General features: G+C 52.5%; 1 protein-coding gene across 1 annotated transcript; it reads left to right on the top strand.

Annotated features, from left to right (window-relative positions):
* Positions 1 to 12354: 12354 nt before the first annotated feature.
* On the top strand, positions 12355 to 17369 carry ZNF703 (zinc finger protein 703). The gene is made up of 2 exons (XM_031440119.2): positions 12355 to 13526; positions 14520 to 17369. The coding sequence occupies exons 1-2, from the start codon at positions 13284 to 13286 to the stop codon at positions 16038 to 16040; spliced, it is 1764 nt and encodes a 587-aa protein (XP_031295979.2). The 5' UTR covers positions 12355 to 13283; the 3' UTR covers positions 16041 to 17369.
* The last annotated feature ends 1425 nt before the right edge of the window (positions 17370 to 18794 follow it).

Here is an 18794-nt window from a genome sequence, read left to right as displayed (position 1 = left end):
TCCTGTTTCTCTCCTTTATTTTCCCCTTTTCCAGGTCCTCCCCCAGCTCCCCAACCTCCTGTTTGGTTGTCCAGGGACAGAGGCTCTGGCCCTAGCATTGATGCCAAACCTCTCCCTGTGTCTCTGCCCCAAAGCCACTTCCAAGCCTTGCCTGAGAGCATGATGGTCCCTTAAGATCTGCTTCCCTCAAGGCTCATCCAGGGTCCACATACATACGCGACACGCCTGTGCTTTGAGTTCTCTGCTGTTGGAACGTGTCCACACAGGTTCTCACGCCTAGCATCTGAAGATCCACCCAACAGATCTTTCAGAGCCAAGAAAACATGTGTCTCTCCTAACCTGCAGGAGGGGTAGCCTCTACTACAGAGCTAAGCCCAAAGGCGAGGCTTTTGAGAAACTAATTATCTCTCCCTTCTTTACTTCCAAGCCTTGGATGTATTTCCAGTGATGCACTTAATGTCCTGAGATATCATGATTTGTCTACATGTTTGGTCCCCTCACTGGAGTCTGTGGGCAAGTACCTGTCTTTTCATCTTATATCCCCAGTGTCCAATGGTGAAACTTTTTTTATTAAAGTATAGTTGATTTACAATATTATATTAGTTTTATGTGAACAACATAGTGATTCAGTATTTTTATAGAGTATACTCCATTGAAAGTTATTCTAAACTAGTGGCTATATTCTTTGTGCTATACAATATATCCTTGTAGCTTACTTATTTTATACATAGGAGTTTGAATCTCTTAATCCCCACCCTTATCTTCCCCCTCCCCACCACCCTCTTCCCACTGGTAACCACTAGTTTGTTCTCTGCATCTGTAAGTCTGTTTCTGTTTTGTTATATTCATTCATTTCTTTTATTTTTTAGATTTCATACATACGTGATAACATACAGTATTTATCTTTCTCTGTCTGACTTATTTCACTAAGCATAATACCCTCTAGGTCCATCTATGTTGTTGCAGATGGCAAGACTTCATTCTTTTTGATGACTGAGTAGTATTCCATTGTATATATACACCACATCTTCTTTATCCAGCCATCTGTTGATGAAAACTTAGGTTGCTTCTGTGTCTTGGCTATTGTAAATAGTGCTGCTATGAACATTGGGGTGCGTGTGTCTTTTCAAATTAGTGTTTTGGTTTTCTTTAGATATATGCTGAGGAGTGGAATTGCTGGATCTCACTGTTCTATTAACAGTGAATTTTTTTTTCATGGATGGATCATTTTATTCTACCACTTGAGAGTGGAGACCTTTCTAAAGTATAAAAATCAGGGCCAGAAGTCATCAAGGAAACAACTGATAAATTTGACCTACATAATTTATTTTTACATATTTCATAAACAAAGTCAAATGACAAGAAACAAGTGTGTGAGAAACAGTTGTGCAAATACATGTGTAATAATAATATTGACATCAGCATTACTCAGTGTAACAACAGACCATTTGGAAAAAACAGCCATTAAGAGGGACCAGGTAAGTTAATTTCCATCCCGTAACAGTGAAAATGTTGCTGAAATGATCATTGCTGAAAGTTTTAGTGGAAAACAGTAGAGTCAGGCAGCCTGGAACACATTCCCAGCTCCCCTGCTCGCCAGTAGGAGCCCTTGAACAGGTCATCTAAACGTTCTATTGCCTCTGTTTGCTCATCCATAAAATGGGACCAAAAAAGCATCTACCTCGTAAAGTTACTGTGAGGATTGAATGAGTTTATAACATATTTCATCTAATAACCTACATTACACCATTATCTCAGGTCCAACAAAGAAAGAAAAAAAGGCTGAAAATCTGTGACGCAGGCTTTTAAAAAAAATCAGTGTCAGAGATGTTTAAAATGCAAGGAAAAATGTATCTTAGGATTGGTGACACGTGTCTGTGCAAAATACAAAGAGAGACTGTGCACAGTCCACGCAAGTGAGCTACTGTCCATTGTTGAATTTCATTCTCACAAGAACCCTGTGATAGGCGAGTTAATCCTCATTTTACAGATGAGGAAACAGAGATTCTGAGTGGGCTGACAGAGCCGTGAGCCCCCACCTGCCCTTGAGGTGCTATAATCCACAGTTAACATGAGAGCTGGCAGCTGCCTGCCAAGCTACCAGGGAGTTCGGAGCTGGGTTTTGTTCTCAATTGCATTTGCTTTCCTTAATCTCAGTGTTTCCCCCTCGGGTGTAAATATTCTGCTGCCTCCTCCCCCTTCCTCCTTTATCCTTGGCTCTGATCTGGTTACTTTTCTGCTAATGGCTTCAAGTTTTACTGGACCTGGGTTTCGAATTGTAAGGGACCTCAAATCTTTTCTGGAGCAGGAGGGATGCAAATAACTATAAAGGTAAAAGTCAGCTTTTTAAGATGATACGTAGCCAGTAAAAGTGAGAGAGAAAATGCCCACGAGGACGCATAGGCTCGGCGCCAGTGCCTGGAGAAACTGCCCGCAGCCCTCCCTGCAGTCCTCCCATCGAGGGACGGTGATGCCAGGTGTCCTCATAAGACGCACAGAGCTCAGCTTGCCCCTCAAGCTAGGCTGTCTGCCACACCTGACTCTTTTCTCATGACCCGGTGAGACACTGTGGGTTGGAGCTGGGAGAGGTGACTGGGGGCGGGGAGCATGGGGGTGGGAGAGGGGACAGTTAACTTTTCTACGACTTTCGCTGGTTCTGCTTGGTACCACCCCACCCCCACCTCCAAAAGAAGCATCTCTTTGAAAGAGTGTGAGTTTCTAGCTCGCCATTGCAGTGAGTCTGAGGCAAGGGAGGGCATCCCATTAGCTCCCAATGGAACAAGTGTAAAAGGTCTCCTGTTGTTTTTAACATCAGAATGGGAGCTTTCCGGACATATTTTATTGGGGGTTTGTAGCAGTCTCCCCCGCCCCAGCCCTAGTGGCTGCTCAGGACCCATGGCTGTCAAGATCACAGAAAGATGCCATTCACCCCGTCTGCTTCATTTCCCCAAGTGAGGAATCCCAGTATTTCTACCTCTTCTACCAGACTTGTGATGCTCATGGTAAAAGATAAGGAATAAACTAGGACCGAGTATTGTACTGGGTTCTTCTCTCCCATGTGAGGAAGCCACGAGCTGGCGAGAGGATCATATCTGTGAATTTGCTTGGGGTTTTTGGGATGGAGAGGCTTTTTCTGGAATTTCAACTTTCTCACATGCTCTGAGACCTGTTTGAGTAAAGAGTGGGGCTGAAAGCTGGGTGAAGAAGGGAGTTTAGGGGAGGGGACAGCTCAGTGGTAGAGTGCATGCTTAGCATGCATGAGGTCCTGGGTTCAATCCCCAGTATCTCCATTTAAAAAGGAGGGGGATAGTTTAAAAAAGACAATTGCATTAGGGAGCTTTGCCATGGGGCACAGAGCGTGCCGTCCCTCGGTACTGTTCTCCCTCCAGGACCAAAGAAAATGTGCTGTTTTGCTATTCGTTCATGTACATGTAGCTCAGCTCTAAGTCACCCAAGAAAGAAGCCACACACCAAATCCCTTCTGATGCCCTCTGTATCCAAGACTCCTGTGAGATAATCCTTTTAATGGAATCTTTAAGAAATGGGATATAAATCAGCAACCTTTTATCTCACCTGAAGATTCACACGGTGTACATGTCTATCTACGTGTAGATGGTAGCAGGTGACTTTTTGGGTAGATGTCCCCATGTTTTTAGGCTCTATACTTTTCCAATATCCAAATCTATTTTTTTCTGGGTACAAACATATAAATTTTAGAGATCAGAGCCCAGAAAACAGAGGCACCTAGAGACATTTCAAAATTAAAACACACATCCCTCGGAAAAATCTTTTTTGTCATTTGCAACCAACAAAAATGCCTATTGTTATGACTCGCTCATAAATAACTTGATTTTGGCATATGCTTTCATACCAGACAGAAGATGAATAAATTAAATTTGATTTACAACCTTTTTCATTTTTATTAGCACTGCTCTGAAGAGTTTATGTAAAGGACGTGCCAGAGCAGTTATGCCAAATGTTTTAAGGCGTTGGTATTGATATTATATAAATTAAGGTGTTTTAATTTGCATTCTTTAATTAACTAAATACTGGCAGAAAAATAAAACACAAGGGCAGCCCTGACTTATTGCCTCTATTAAACTGCTGACGTCTCCGAAAAGATGCTTTAAGTAATCCAATTCATTCGGAGTGGGGGAGGGCAGGGGGATTAACACTCTCTTATTTGGCAAAATATATTGGGGTTTAAAAAACCAATATCCTGCTTGGCTGGCAGGGTGGTTGTGGGGGTGGGGGTGTTCTAAGAAGGTCTGAATTTGTGTCCCTAAGGAAGAAGCTGACCAAATGCTTTAATTATCCATCCTGTTCAGGTCAGAGCTGAAGGGCCAGGGTAGCCCAGCCCTGCCAGTGGGTGTGGGCAGGCCCCTGAGCGCAGGGCCCTGCAGACCTGGGCTGGTTGGCTTGGTGACTGAGGGCTGTATTACTGCCCATCTTGGAAAAGGCAAGCTGGCTGAATTAATCCAATGGCCCAGTGGATCCCCTAGCAATATAATTATGTCTAGAAACCAAGGAGAAAACTAGTCAAAGATCCTTCAGTGGAATTAGCTGCTTCTGGTCCATCTTTTCCATCACACACAGGACCCCCAGACCACAAACCAGACTGAAAAAAAAAAAAGAAAAAAACACTTTCTGAAAAGCCAGGAGTGATCTAATTCCTTTCCAACCTGCCCAGAGTCCTGTCACCACCTCCAGAGGGTTTTTTTGAATTCACTCTTACGGTGAAGACCATAGCTTCTTTCCCATCCAAGGTCTTCCTTTCCCCTGCTTTCTGGATTGTTCTGATTGTTGCTGTTTCTCCTCTCCTGGTCACGGCTCATCTCCTATCACTTCCCCTCCAGACTCGTAGGGAGGACCTGCTGTAAGTAGAAGGTTACCACCTCCTGTGGTTGGCCAAAGGAAAGCGTTTGCTCCTGAAACATAGGTGAGAACATTTTATTCCTCTTCCCTGCACCCACCGGGAATGAGCCATCTGCATGAGGTCTGACTGTTCTACCATTCCCGGAGTGTCCGACTTTAATTCTCTGCCTGGACCGAGAAGCATCATGTCAAAGGCGGACCTGTTGGGACTCAAGGACGTCCGTCAGGCTGACCAGAGACATCACCCAGGGAGAGGCGGGGCTGGGGAGCCGAGTCCACCTTCCTCCTCTGTTCTCACTGCCTCTCCACCTCCACCCACGTGGTCCCTTCTGAGGGAGCCCAATCAGAAGCAGTTCAAGGGCAACGCAAGCCCCCTGGTCCAGACCTCTGAGTCCTGTCGCCATGCAATGTCCCCACCCCAGCTTTCTTCCTGGATGCCTTTCTTTACTTGCTCTAGGAAGAAAGGATGGATTCCAGCTTTTAATAAGGAAAATACTGTTCTCCTCTGCCAGCATCCTACCCCTCTGCTCGTCCCCACCCCCACCCCCAAATCGCACTTCCTCGGCATTTCCCATCTTGCAGCTCTGTCAGTTGTTTTAAAACAAAAACATGTCTCCTGTCAGAAATAAGATTGTCACTATGCATTTTGACTGCAGTGGTGAAAAATTCACCCAGGGCCTGACGTGGAAGAGGAATAAACATATGGAGAAGGACCCAGTCTCTTGGTGGTTCTTTAACTACTGTAGCTTTTCTGGTTTGGATTGTGTGGGTTGTTTTTATTGTTATCGTTGTTGTTTTTAATCATTTGATCAATGATTTATTTACTTAAGGAAATGAATGAGAGAAACAAAGACCAACGGACAGAACAAGGTCGTGTTGAACGTTATCAAGAGAGGCCTTGGGAGGGGTGGCTCAGGGCGCCCGAGAAAGGTCTTCAAGACGTTAGAATTGTACTTTGGACAGCCTGGAATGTTCCTTTATCCTGATTTCACAGCCCATCAACACCCGACCGCCCAGTCCTGATGGTTCCTCCCAGTGTCTCAGGGTCAAGGTCATGCACAAAAAGTGAGACTCGGTGGCTCCAGGAGGCCCAGGCCTTGGAAGGAACAGGAAGGAACAAGAGAAGGGCTCGGGCTGTGCATTTTTGCACTGAGAAGCTGCAGGTCCCACAACGCCTGGGGACTGGGATACCCGGCTGCACTTTTTTTTTTTCCTGGATAAATGGTTGATAAAGCAGAAAATTCTTATCCTCTCAACCCTTGTTGAGAAATCATATGTCCATGCCTTTTGGTACCTTTGAATTCTGCAGGGAATACTTATTCAAAAATGGAAAAATAAAAATAAGAAGGAAGTGAAGACTGCTTATCCACCTTGGGGAGTGCTCTTCATCATAAATAGGTAAGTGCACTTTTCTCCAAAAAATGAATCATAATTTAAATCTACTTTTAAAGAGAAGTGATTTTGTAAATCCCCACTCTGAACAGAGCACTAGACTTGGATACTTCCAGCCATCGGTTTGGTTGAGACCCCACCTCTCGGGTTTCCTTCTCCCAGCAGAGGCTGGCAGAGGGCCACAGAAATAAACACTCCTCGAAATTGTTCTGACATCTTGGAATTTGGTTTTATCAAATCCAACCAGTGGTAATTGGGCCACTGCCTGAGCAGCTCTCCCCTTTGCTCTAATCATATTTGTTGAAATGAATTTAGAGCTACACACCCCCAGCTAGTTGGGAGCCCAGCCTAGAAAAGGGCAAGTTTAGAGGTTTATCCGCCAGAAGGAGGCGGGACCAGAGAAACATCACCACCTTCATGGCTGAAGCCCACGGAAGGGTCAGAAGCAGGTGGGACATCCACCCTGTGCAACTGAGATACACTTTGCCACCACGATTCTCCTGGGGGCCCAGTGGTTCCAGCTGGGGGGTGCTCAGAGCATGGGGGCAGAACGCTTGGGTAGACTTGGTCCCTGCTCCCCTCCACTTTGCTCTTGGACTCACCTTATACCCCAATGAGAGATGCTATGTGAACACACTTAGGATAAATTCATCCTGGCACCCAGAGTGCTCAGTAAATGTGGTGGAATCTGAACCCAACTTAGAGCAAATGCACTTTAAAACAGTGGGCAACTGGTCCAAACTCCCATGTGAAAAATATGTAAGCTACAAGGATATATTGTAGAGCACAGGGAATATAGCCAATATTTTATAATAACTGTTTTTAATGTTTAGCCATTTTTTAGCAATTTTTTATTTATTTAATGGCGTTCTTGGGGCGTGAACCCAAGACCTCATGCATGCTAACCACATGATCTACCACTGAGCTATACCCTCCCCCCTTATAACTTTCAATGGAGTATAATCTATAAAAATTGTGAATTACTATGTTGTACACCTGAAACTAATATAATATTGTAAGTCAACTATGCCTCAATTTAAAAAATAATAAGTAAAAATTTTTTTTAAAAGTGGGCAACTAAACTACAGGGTACTGAGCAGGATTTAAGTTAGGGCCTCCTGGCTTTTTCTTTTAATCTGCAAAAGAAGCCCACAGCAGCCCAAAGGAAAGAGCTGCCCTGCCTTTTAGGAGCAGGGAATGTGCGTGCCAGGGAGGTGGGAGGCCGGGACTGGCCGGCTCGCTCTCATCCTTACTGTCGTGGGACCTCGGGCCTGCACCTGCCAAGCGGCCAATAAACAGTAACTGGATGAATTCCTTCACTCTAGCCCAATCCATCCAGTGAATGTTTGCCTCACTTCCTTCTCTGCCTCAGTTTCCTCTCTACCTTAGTCTCCTTCCTGGAGAGGAAAAAAAATCCTGGTTGCAAAGACCAGCGTTCCCCAGAAGACGGTTGAAGTCTGAAGTTACTTGCTTCCCATTTCTTCTGCTCCTCTCTCCCCGGCTCCAGCCTCCCTCGTACTCAGCCCTGCCCTCAACAGCCTGGCCCAGAAACAGCTCTGTGCATCTGAATCTCGGTTCTACACTTTCTGACTGTGTCACTTGGGCAAGTGACTGAACCTCTCTGGGACTCAGCTCCTCATCTATAGAACAGGCATAGTAATCGTCCCCACCTCATCTGTTTGTACAGTGAGAAGAAAATGAGTTATTCCATGTAAGAGACTCCGAGTCTGGCACACAGCAAGGCTCAATCAATGGTATTATTTACCCCAGGTAGCACGTGCACTGCCAATCGCATTTGAGGTGTTGGCAGACTACGAAAGTAAGTTCCCTCCCAGCAGTATTTGCAACTTAAAAGAGGAGTCTCTAAGGAACTTGAAGGCCCAAAGGAACAAAGTAGTCGAGGGTGACGGCCCAGGGCTAAGGGTGATGTATGGGGCGGGGCAGATGGAGGGAGGAGAACTTCAAAAGCACACCTCCTCCGGCCCCCTCTCCCACCAGCCCCGCCTATCTCCCCGGGGCTGATAGGAGATAAACGAAACCACTTCTTCAAAGCACGCTGCTCAAGGACCAGGATCAAACATGGGGCTGGAAGATAAACTTCAGTCTACATTTCCTTTGTCCATCCCTTCCCACCGAGCCTCCAAAGGAAATTAAAGGGGGAGGAAAAGTAGTTAATTCCTCCTTCTTTTATCAGAAGGTATCACGGCCCCATCCTCCCTGCAATGGGCTGGGATAGGAGAACCAGGGAGATAGGGAGGCCTCTCCTTGCCTCGCTGGCGGGGTTGCTTGACTTTAGACTCCTCCAGAAGCTCTCAGAGTCCCATTCTTCATCTAGCAAAAGGGATAAAAAAAAAACTGCCGAAAATAACTCAGCATCTTGTGAGATGATAAACACAGATTTGGGAAAAGATCCTTTAACAGGCTCATAGGGTTGACATTGTGCAAAATGCTAAGTCATCCACCATGAGTCTTTTTGCTAATACGGTGAGAGGAGATAGAAATAAACAGCCCTCCATATGTAAAATTCTTTTTCATTCACCAACAAACTTTCATGGGGCGCGTAGGGCATTCAGACTGCCTGGATTCACACCCCTACCTCTTACCAGCTGAGGCTTGGGGCAGGTTACTAAACCCCTCTGTGCCTCTGCTGCCTCCTCTGTGAAATGGGGTAACAATAGGGCCTACTTCCTTGGGCTTCCACAAGGATCAAACGGGATAATTCGTGCAAAGTGCTTACATGAGTGTTTGGCTTTTGGTGTTGGCTGGATGTCATTAAACACCCTGGAAGGCAATAAGAATACAGAGAGGATGAGGACAGTAGGGAAGAAGTCCCAGTCCAGCGGGAGAATGGAAGTAAATAAATAATGGCAGATGCCCTGGGATGGGTGTAATAATGGAGCAGAATCGGAGCTCTGAGAACACAGGAGAGGGGCTGCTGGAGTGGGCTCCTCTGCAAGGCTGGCTTTGCCTGACTCATGCCCCTCTGGCCTTCTCAGGCCCGGGGCTGTGATAGGACGGACGGAGGCAGGGCCTCCCAGGGCCCTGAGCACACTGCGCTAAATCAGGGCTCCTGGCCAAGGCAGTAATTACCAGCCGCTGAAAGATATTAAGCGCCAGGGAGGAAAACCAAGTCCTTCATGAGGCAGACTTTTCAGAGTTCTTACAGCTTGTTTAAAAAAAAAAAAATGTAAATAGTTACCCAGTGAGATATTATTTCATGTTGTAGCCATTAGGGTTTGAGTGTTATGCAGAGAGAGGCGATCATTCAGGCAAATTCCACCTCGGCCAGGACTGAAACTCAGCATTAACCCCACACAGCAAATCCACCACCTCTCCGCTCCAACTGACTCAGGTGTTTTTTTCCCTGGGCAGCGAGTTTTATGTAAATTAACGTCGTGAAAAAAAAATCTATACATATTCAGAATTTCCTAAAGGATTTTCTTGATGGCTTCTGAGAGGCGATTTTTTTTTAAGGCCATAGTTGGCTGGAGGGGTGAGGGGTACTCTCCTTTGGGTGGAATTTCGGGCCAGCTGGGGTGGGTGCTCAGGGCCTCCAGATCCAGGTGTGCAATGGCTGTTCTCCAGAGCAATCCCCCACAGACACAGACGATCACTTACCTGGGTTTTTGTGGCAGGTCCCAGACGTGGGACTTGCATCGTCTGGTCTCGGCCTCCCGACCCTGAGGTGACCACTCTTGGGTTTTCTACAGGAGGAAACCGAAGCTTGGGGAGGTTTCCTCGCCAGGGCCACAGCAACCATGTGGTTCAGAGGCCCAACTCCCAGAGACCTGACTCCAGTCATGTGCCTTTGGGTAAGTGACTAACCTCCCCACTCTGTAAATGGGAATGATAAACGATGATATCTGAAGCTTGTCGAGTCTGACACACCCAGTTGTCATTCTCCACCACCTTGGCAGGGGGCATTCTCAAGCAGCCCTAGTGGACTGGCACCCCGCACTCCCAGGGCTCTCTGGGAGGGGCCTGGAGAGAGGGCTGTCCCTGAGCCGCATGTCTGCCACTTTTCTGCAAGCGGAGGACTTGTGCGCTGAAAGTCCGCCATGTCTCACATGGCTTTTTCAACCACACCCCATCACCTTCAATAAACACGGCCCAGCCCAATACTAAGCCTTATTCCTTCCCAGGTGACAAGCCATTCCTTTGAATACGGCCCTTGCTTTAGGCCACTAGGGCCCCATTTAGAACTCTGTGGAGGTTAGCGTTTCAGCTAAGTGAATGTCAAGTACTGATTGTAATAATCGTCTAGTATCTTTTAATTAGGCCTCTGGCCTGGCTAAGTGTGGTTTTCTATTTTCCCTTCCAAGACAATCAAATTGATCTGGCCAAAGGGGCCCTGATGCCCTCATCAGCACCCCAAAGGGAAGGGTGCCTCTACTCCCTTGCTAGCACTTTCCAGGAGCAGGGCAAACAGGCCTAGTTTCCACCTAAGTGTTGTCGGCACCCCCTGTTCCTAGGGATTAGCTGTGAGCTAAGGGAGTGGGTTTTTTAAGGACAGTATATGATGCCCTGGGCAAACTCCCCAGCCTCCAGCTGGGCCATGCTGTCCTCACCTCCTCCTTTCTCCCTTCTTTCACTCATTCCTTACCTTCTTCCTCCCTTTTCCTCTCCAAATAGACTAAATATTTTATCACCCTCCATTCTCTCCTCCCTTTCTGCTGCCTCCTGCCCCTCTATTCCTCCCAAATTCTGAAATGCCTTTGTCTCTCTCCCCTCCCTTTGCTCCCAGCTGATTCTCCATTAATCATCCCTAACACACATCTGCTTGGGTCCTAGCAGTTCTTGGCTGGTGCTCACAGCTGAGCTGGTTACAATAATCAAGAAGGGGTCTTTCGTCTTTTCCTGTCTCCTAGCTCTCCTCTCTTCCCAGCTCCTCCTGCTCCTCCAAGGTGCCCACAAAGGCCCACCCACTTCCATTCTGGAAGGTTCTCCCAAGGGCCAGGTGGCCTTGTCGGCTGAAGCAGCCCTGCAGTGGACTTCAAACTTAGTATTGGCAGTGGCAGGGATGTCACAGTACCCAGAGGCTGGCGTGAGCAGATTGAGGGTGCGGGGGATAGGGACCACTATGGTAAAATAAATGGGGTCACCCCCCTGTCTTGTACCCCTCTTGCTGCAGTATGGACTACATCACCCAGTCAGGGCATCCCTTGGCATTCGCTGTAATCTGATAATTGAGGTAGGGAAAGCCTGAGTCATTTCTTAGAGGTTTATACATACTGCACCCCTAAACAGACGGATCCAGGGAGTAACTGATATGGCCTGGGAGTGGTGCCTGCTGCCTTCTTTATTGAGCTAAAGGTTCGTGACTGCCACTTGTTATTTCTGATAGTTGTTACTGTCTGTTGGAAGAACCCCTTTGAAATCATCTATCCCCATCTTGGGTTCTCATTGGATCTCAAGGCGTTGATGAAAGAGTGACAGTCAGGGACCAGTAGTCCTGGAAAAAGATGCCCCCAGTGACAGGCCTGACAATCGGAGTGACGGATTCAGGCTGGGAAAGTGGAACTCTAAGCGAGTCAGTGACACCAGCGCGCCTCCACCGGTCGCCGAGAGCACGGAGAAGTGGTCTCTCCCCGGAGGCCGGTGCACAAAGGACCAGCTTCACCTTCTGATGGGCGGACCAGGAACTTTACGGTTCTCAACGTCAGGACTCTGACTGTAAAATCTCTGCCGAGTGTGAAGCTGCCGATATAAGATTTATCCAGAAGACGTAGGGGGAGTGGGTTGGAGGAGGGAGATACTGTTATTTTTTATTAGAAGTTTTTATTCCGAAATTTCCGTGGGAAAACCTAGTGCATTTTTCCCCGCAAGAAGAAAAGGATGGGGGAACGCACCTCTGGAGTTCGTATCGACGTGCAGCACTTAGAGATGCCCCCTCCTCCAGAGAGATCCCCTCCTCCTCCTGGGTCCACCCCACCCCCGACAAAAGCAGCTAGTCGCGGCGCAGTGAGAGAATTTATGCCTCTAAACAGGACACTGTAAGAAACCTGAAACACACCCAAACATCGAACCTATAAATCAGTGCGCAGGCACCGCGCGCCAGGCGCGCCCTGGCGGTGCGCATAACCTGCGGAACCGCGCTTTATCGCGACCATCTCACCCCGGAAGGGAGTCCTCAAACTTGCAGGCTTCGGACAGGACTGGCTCAAAGTAGTTGGAGCGGTTTACGCCGCGTACCGAGAACCATGGATGCGTCCAAGGCTCGGGAGCTTCCGAATGAGCACACCCTGGAGAAGCCAACTAGAGGAAGAGAGCTGGACCGGAGCTGAGTCCGAGCAGCGCCCGAGCAGGGCCCGAGCAGAGCGGGGGCTCTGGAGGCGCGGCCCACCCCTACGCGGCCTGCGGGAGAGGCTCGGCCTCCGCCGTACCGGAGCCGGAGCCCGGCGCTCCTAACCATCCACTCCACCCCACCCCACCCCAGACACCCACGGCCTGGCGGGTGCCAGCCCCCGCCAGCACCACCCCCCGGAGGTGCGAAGGGAGAGAGCAGAGAGAGACAGGAAAGCCAGCGGAGGATAGGGCGCAGAGCCCAGGGTCCCGGAGAAGTCCTGTCCTCCCTGGGACCCCCGGCAGGGGCGGCCCAGCTGGGGGGAGGGGAGGAGTACGGCGAGCGGTAAAGGCCGAGGCGGTGGCGGCGCGCGGGCGAGGCCCCTTTAAGGCCCTCCCCTCCCACCGGCAGCGCCGGTCTCCGCCCGCCGCTCTCCCCGCCCCGGGGTCCCGGCGAGAGCTGCGATTGGGCGAGCGCGGCGATCCCTTTGAAGTGTGGCTGCCGATCGCGGCTATTTGACGTGCGGCTCGCGGAAGGCAAAGGTTTTTGTGTTGCTCGCCGGGGCTAGCGGCGGCGGCGGCGGCGGCGGCGGCGTCGGTGGAGGAGGGGTGGAGGCGCGGCGACTGCTGCACCGCGCTCGGTGCTGCGGAGCGAGCCCACCCGCTCCGGGAGCTCGCCTCCCCGGAGCTACCCCCCCTCCCCGCCCCCCCCCCAGTGGCGCTGCCTCCTCCAAATGAGCGATTCGCCCGCTGGATCTAACCCAAGGACACCCGAAAGCAGCGGCAGCGGCAGCGGCGGCGGCGGGAAGAGGCCAGCGGTGCCGGCGGCGGTGTCCCTCTTGCCCCCGGCGGACCCCCTGCGCCAGGCTAACCGGCTTCCTATCAGGGTCCTGAAGATGCTGAGCGCTCACACCGGCCACCTCCTGCACCCGGAGTACCTGCAGCCGCTGTCCTCCACTCCCGTCAGCCCGATTGAGGTCAGTCTCCTGGTCGCTGCCCGCCCAGCGCCGGCCCCATTCCGTCCACCACTGCTGGGCCCACGACCCTGCTCCCTGCGCCCCGGGCTCCGTGCGACGCTCAGGTCCGGCCACACTGGCGGATGGAGTGAGGAGGGACGGAGAACAGAGGGATCCGAGCCCACCCGGTTCTCCCTAGGCTTCTCCGGGGAAGGTTCCCCTTCCACACTCGCCTTGCCGAGCTACGTGTTTTCTCCTGGATTGGGTTTGCTCTTGGATTCTCCACTGGGTCCTTTACTTTTCCTCGGCACCCAGTTTGCAGGCCAGAGATGATCTCTCCTGGGCCTTTCCTGCCCCCACCCCTCCACCAGGGTTTGTTCTCTTTGAAGCCCAGTCGCCCCCGTCCCACTCCTCCTCTGTCCCATCCGGTTAGAGCGCACTACGCCCAGGCACTCCCGATCCCAGGTCTTTCTTCCTCCCACTTCCCTGGGTGCCCTCCCCGGGAGGGAGGGGCTACGGAGAGAGCGCCAACGGCAGCCCTGGCTTCCAAACGCGCGTCTCCCCGCTCCTACCCCGCGGCGCCACCGCCAGAAACCCGTCCCAAGCGAAGTTCCCCAAACTGAAGGAATAAGTTTTTGCCTAGACAGAGAGGAGGGGGAGATTAGAGGGAAGGGGGCTGAGTCACAGCCCTTCCCCCAGCCCCGACTAGAGAAGTCACCTTCTCCGGCGGTGGCCTTTGGTAGACTACTTCCAATGCCCATTCCCCAAAGCCTGTGGCGCATTACAGGACCCGGTGGAGCAAGGGATCCCACCGACGACGATTAGTGTGAGCGCAGATCCTCCAGCTGCCCCGCCCGCCCAGCGCTCACAGACCTCTCTCCAAGGCCTTCCCGCTCCGTCGCGCCAACTTGCGAGCTCCCTGAGCCCACCCAGTTCCCCAGGCGCCCCGCTTGCCTGATCGGTGGGTCTCTAGTCTCACCCCCTTCTCCCTCCCCTTGCCGCTGTCTCCCACAGCTGGACGCCAAGAAGAGTCCTTTGGCGTTGCTGGCGCAGACTTGCTCGCAGATCGGCAAGCCGGACCCGCCGCCCTCGTCCAAGCTCAATTCGGTAGCGGCGGCCAACGGGCTGGGAGCGGAGAAGGACCCTGGCCGCTCCTCCTCGGGCGCCGCCTCCGCGTCTGCTGCCCTCAAGCAGCTGGGGGACTCCCCGGCCGAGGACAAGTCCAGCTTCAAGCCCTACTCCAAAGGCTCCGGTGGCGGCGACTCCCGCAAAGACAGCGGCTCTTCCTCCGTGTCCTCCACCTCCTCCTCCTTGTCCCCCGGAGACAAGGCGGGTTTCAGAGTCCCCAGCGCCACCTGCACGCCGTTTCCCCCGCATGGAGCGCCGGTCTCCGCGTCGTCGTCCTCGTCCTCTCCCGGTGGCTCCCGGGGCGGCTCCCCGCACCACTCTGACTGCAAGAACGGCGGCGGGGGCGGCGGCGGGGAGCTGGACAAGAAAGACCAGGAGCCCAAGCCCAGCCCTGAGCCTGCAGCCGTGAGCCGCGGCAGCGGTGGCGAGCCGGGCGCGCACGGCGGCGCCGAGGCCGGGGCCTCCGGGCGCAAATCCGAGCCGCCCTCCGCTCTGGTGGGGGCTGGCCACGTGGCGCCAGTGTCGCCCTACAAACCGGGCCACTCGGTGTTCCCGCTGCCACCCTCCAGCATCGGCTACCACGGCTCCATCGTAGGCGCCTACGCCGGCTACCCGTCTCAGTTCGTGCCTGGCCTGGATCCGAGCAAGTCCGGCCTCGTGGGAGGCCAGCTGTCGGGGGGCCTGGGCCTGCCACCGGGCAAGCCTCCCAGCTCCAGCCCGCTCACCGGGGCCTCCCCGCCCTCCTTCCTGCAGGGATTATGCCGCGACCCCTACTGCCTGGGAGGCTACCACAGCGCCTCGCACCTCGGAGGCTCCAGCTGCTCCACTTGCAGCGCGCACGACCCGGCCGGGCCCAGCCTGAAGGCGGGGGGCTACCCGCTGGTGTACCCCGGGCACCCGCTGCAGCCCGCCGCGCTCTCGTCCAGCGCCGCGCAGGCCGCACTCCCCGGCCACCCGCTCTACACTTACGGCTTCATGCTGCAGAACGAACCGCTGCCGCACAGCTGCAACTGGGTGGCGGCCAGCGGGCCGTGCGACAAGCGCTTCGCCACCTCGGAGGAGCTGCTCAGCCACTTACGGACTCACACGGCCCTGCCCGGCGCGGAGAAACTTCTGGCCGCCTACCCGGGGGCCTCGGGCCTGGGCAGCGCCGCCGCGGCCGCCGCTGCCGCCGCCTCCTGCCATCTGCACCTCCCCCCGCCCACCGCCCCGGGCAGCCCCGGGTCGCTGTCATTGCGGAGTCCACACACTTTGGGGCTAAGCCGGTACCACCCCTATGGCAAGAGCCACTTATCCACGGCCGGGGGCCTGGCCGTGCCGTCCCTCCCCACAGCCGGACCCTACTACTCACCATACGCGCTGTACGGACAGAGACTGGCCTCAGCCTCCGCGCTCGGATACCAGTAACTACAGCCCTGCCTCCCACCCCGACCTCCTCTCCTCCCCGCACCCCCACCCGCCTCCGCTGCTGCCTCCACTACCGCTTAGCCCTGACGGATCCCCGCCCAGACCCTCCCCACCGGACTGTGTATTTATTTACTATAATGTTAGCTTACAAGCTGGGAATATAAGTGCATTAACGGCCCACACGAGTCAATGGTATGCAAAAAGTCCGTCCCCCCTTCCCCCAAATAATAATATTAATCACGCAAGTAACTACATGTCCCACCCCCTCTTCCTTTCTTGACTCTTTTTCTTAGATGTAAGTTTTAAATTTTTTTCCTTTGGCTTTTTTTTTTTTTTTTCTTTTTTGATTGGTTTGGTTTTTAGGGGAAGGAGGGAGAGTTCGGGTTCTGTTTGTTTTGTTTGCCCTTCCTGGAGATTTTCTTGCATGCTTCTTAACTGTTCAAACTACATTTCTTCCATCTCTTTTACCCCCTCTTTCCCCTTCATTCCTTCTTGTTTCCGTCCATTTGAGGTTCTGTTGTTTTTTTTTTTTTTTCCTTTGTACAAGTAACAGAGAGGAGGATTTTTTTTTTTTTTGTAACTCATTTGGGGGTGCAGGGAGTGGCCTTGGGAGCTGGAGGTCTTGTGCTTTTATTAACCTGGAACTCTGCTCTGTGACTCCTCCCTTGCCACCCTCTCCGCCCAGGGTCCTTGGTCTTCACCCTGGCCCTCAAAATTAGAGTCTTGTTCCCCTGTCTTGCTCTGAGCAGGAGCCAATGGCCCGAGAGGCCTCCAACAGAGCTACTCTTCTTCCAGGCCCCAGACACCCCGGTGGTCACACTGCCTGCTGGTGGGGGACCTGCAGGGCTCATCTTACTCAAGTAAAAGTCCTAGAAGGCTCTGCTGGCATGAAACTTTGCTCGTATAGTTTGCGAAGTGCTTTTATAGCCATTGTTTTTCGCTCGGTCATTGGGGCAGTGGTCCCTGTCTTGGCGGTAGGGGCTAGGTGTGTGATTCTTGCTAGATCCTTCCAAAGCAGACCAGTGGTAATATCAGCTGGCAACACACCCATGTTAGCGCTTTTGGGGGAAGGTGGGAGAGTCAGGGAGCACACGGATCGCAGCAGTCCCCGTCGCCCCCTCCCAGGCCTGACCCAACAGAACCCCCAAAGTTGGCCGTGGGCTCCCTCAGTTACTAGGATTGAAGACTCCAGCCCCTGGGTCTTCTCCTCACACCCTCCCTCCCTCCTGGTCTTATGCAGCCGAGCGGGGGCCGCGGGGCCTGTTTGGGATGAATAGAGCTCTCCCTTGGTAAGACTTATTTTGTTAATAAATGGAATACTTGGCTATATTCACACCGTGGTGTGTTTCTCTCTTGCTCAGCCACCGTCCTTCCAGACACATAAGCAGACGCCCTTCTTTTACTCTTGTTTAAAATACCTGATGGTCTCCTCAGATTGCCATTCAAGGACGAGTTTAAGAAAGGGGAGAGATGAAAACAAAACTTCTGCCAACGCATTACAAATAACATAAAACTGCCCTTTTTTTCCCCTCAACTTGGTTATTTAGCTCCCAGCCTCACTTCAAAGGCCTTGACATTTCCTGGGGACAGGGTGGAGGGAGAGTGTAAATGTGGGTTTTCCTCTGGGCCTAGATTCGAGGTGCAAGGGGCTGAGAAGAGAACCAGGACCCAGGGCTCAGAAAATTCTTGGCAGCACCGTCCCGGAGCCCTGCGGGCGAGGAAGGACGATGTGCCTCGGGCGCCACCTGGTGGCAGGAAGGCGAGAGACTGACGCCAGCCCCCGACACCTTCCACGCTTCGTACTCCAAATACGGAGGATTTCCTTGCCCTGACAGTGCCTTCTACACACCTTGAAACCAAAGGGTGCAGGCACCTGCTGAGAAAGGTGCTTCGCAAGGCTTGGGGGCTCCCCCAAGGCCAGCACTGGATTGTTGACCCCGGTCATCTGCACCCCCAGAGACTTATCCGCACCGGCTTTGGGTTTTGCCGAGAAGGCGCAGCCATTGCTTGGAACCTGGAAGCCACCCTCAGTCCCTGTTTTCTTGAGCTCTCACGATTGACACCGACTTCTGGAAACGGGCAGGCGAGGGTGGGGTTGCCATTTGGCGAGATGGTGCTAGAGGGCACCTCCCCACTGCGCGGGAAGTCTCTGGGGCCCGGAGGAGAAGACGCTGGGTGCCCGGGGCCTGGGCAACCATCCCGATGCTAACTCGCGTCCCACCCCAACCCCTGGGCTGGAGGCGCCCCTCTGCCCACCTCCGAGGCCGGCCTCGCTCAGGTTCCTGCTGCCGGATGCCGGGCGCCCGCCGCTCACGGCGCTGCGGGCCAAGGTGCACGGCACCTGTTGGGCGCACGGCAAGGTGACCTTCCTCGCCCCCTCCTGGCCGACCAGCTCTGGGAGCTGCTGTTGCTGTTCGTGTTGGTTTGCTTCGCTTTCTCTGTGAAGAATGCGAGTTTGGGGCAGTTCCTGCTCCACAAACACTGTGCTTCTGAAACGTCAGTAGACCAGAGGTCAAGGGTGGAAGAGGGCTGGAGGGGTGCTCTCTCTGCCCAAGCTATTTCAGCCCGAAGTAGGCCCCAAACTCCTCTAGAGAGTCACAGAGTGCGTCTCAGCCTCATCCTGCGGCATCGCGGATTTTGATAAAACCTCAGCATAATATGTTTTTTGAGGGTCTTGGTTTGGGCTGGGAGTTTGCCCGTATATCCTTGTTTCTGGGCAAAATCCCTTCCCTAGTCAGGAGAACCTGTTTTCTG

Source organism: Camelus dromedarius, chromosome 22, assembly GCF_036321535.1.
Source record: "Camelus dromedarius isolate mCamDro1 chromosome 22, mCamDro1.pat, whole genome shotgun sequence".
Lineage (NCBI taxonomy): Eukaryota > Metazoa > Chordata > Mammalia > Artiodactyla > Camelidae > Camelus > Camelus dromedarius.
This window is presented reverse-complemented; position numbering and strand designations above follow the sequence as displayed.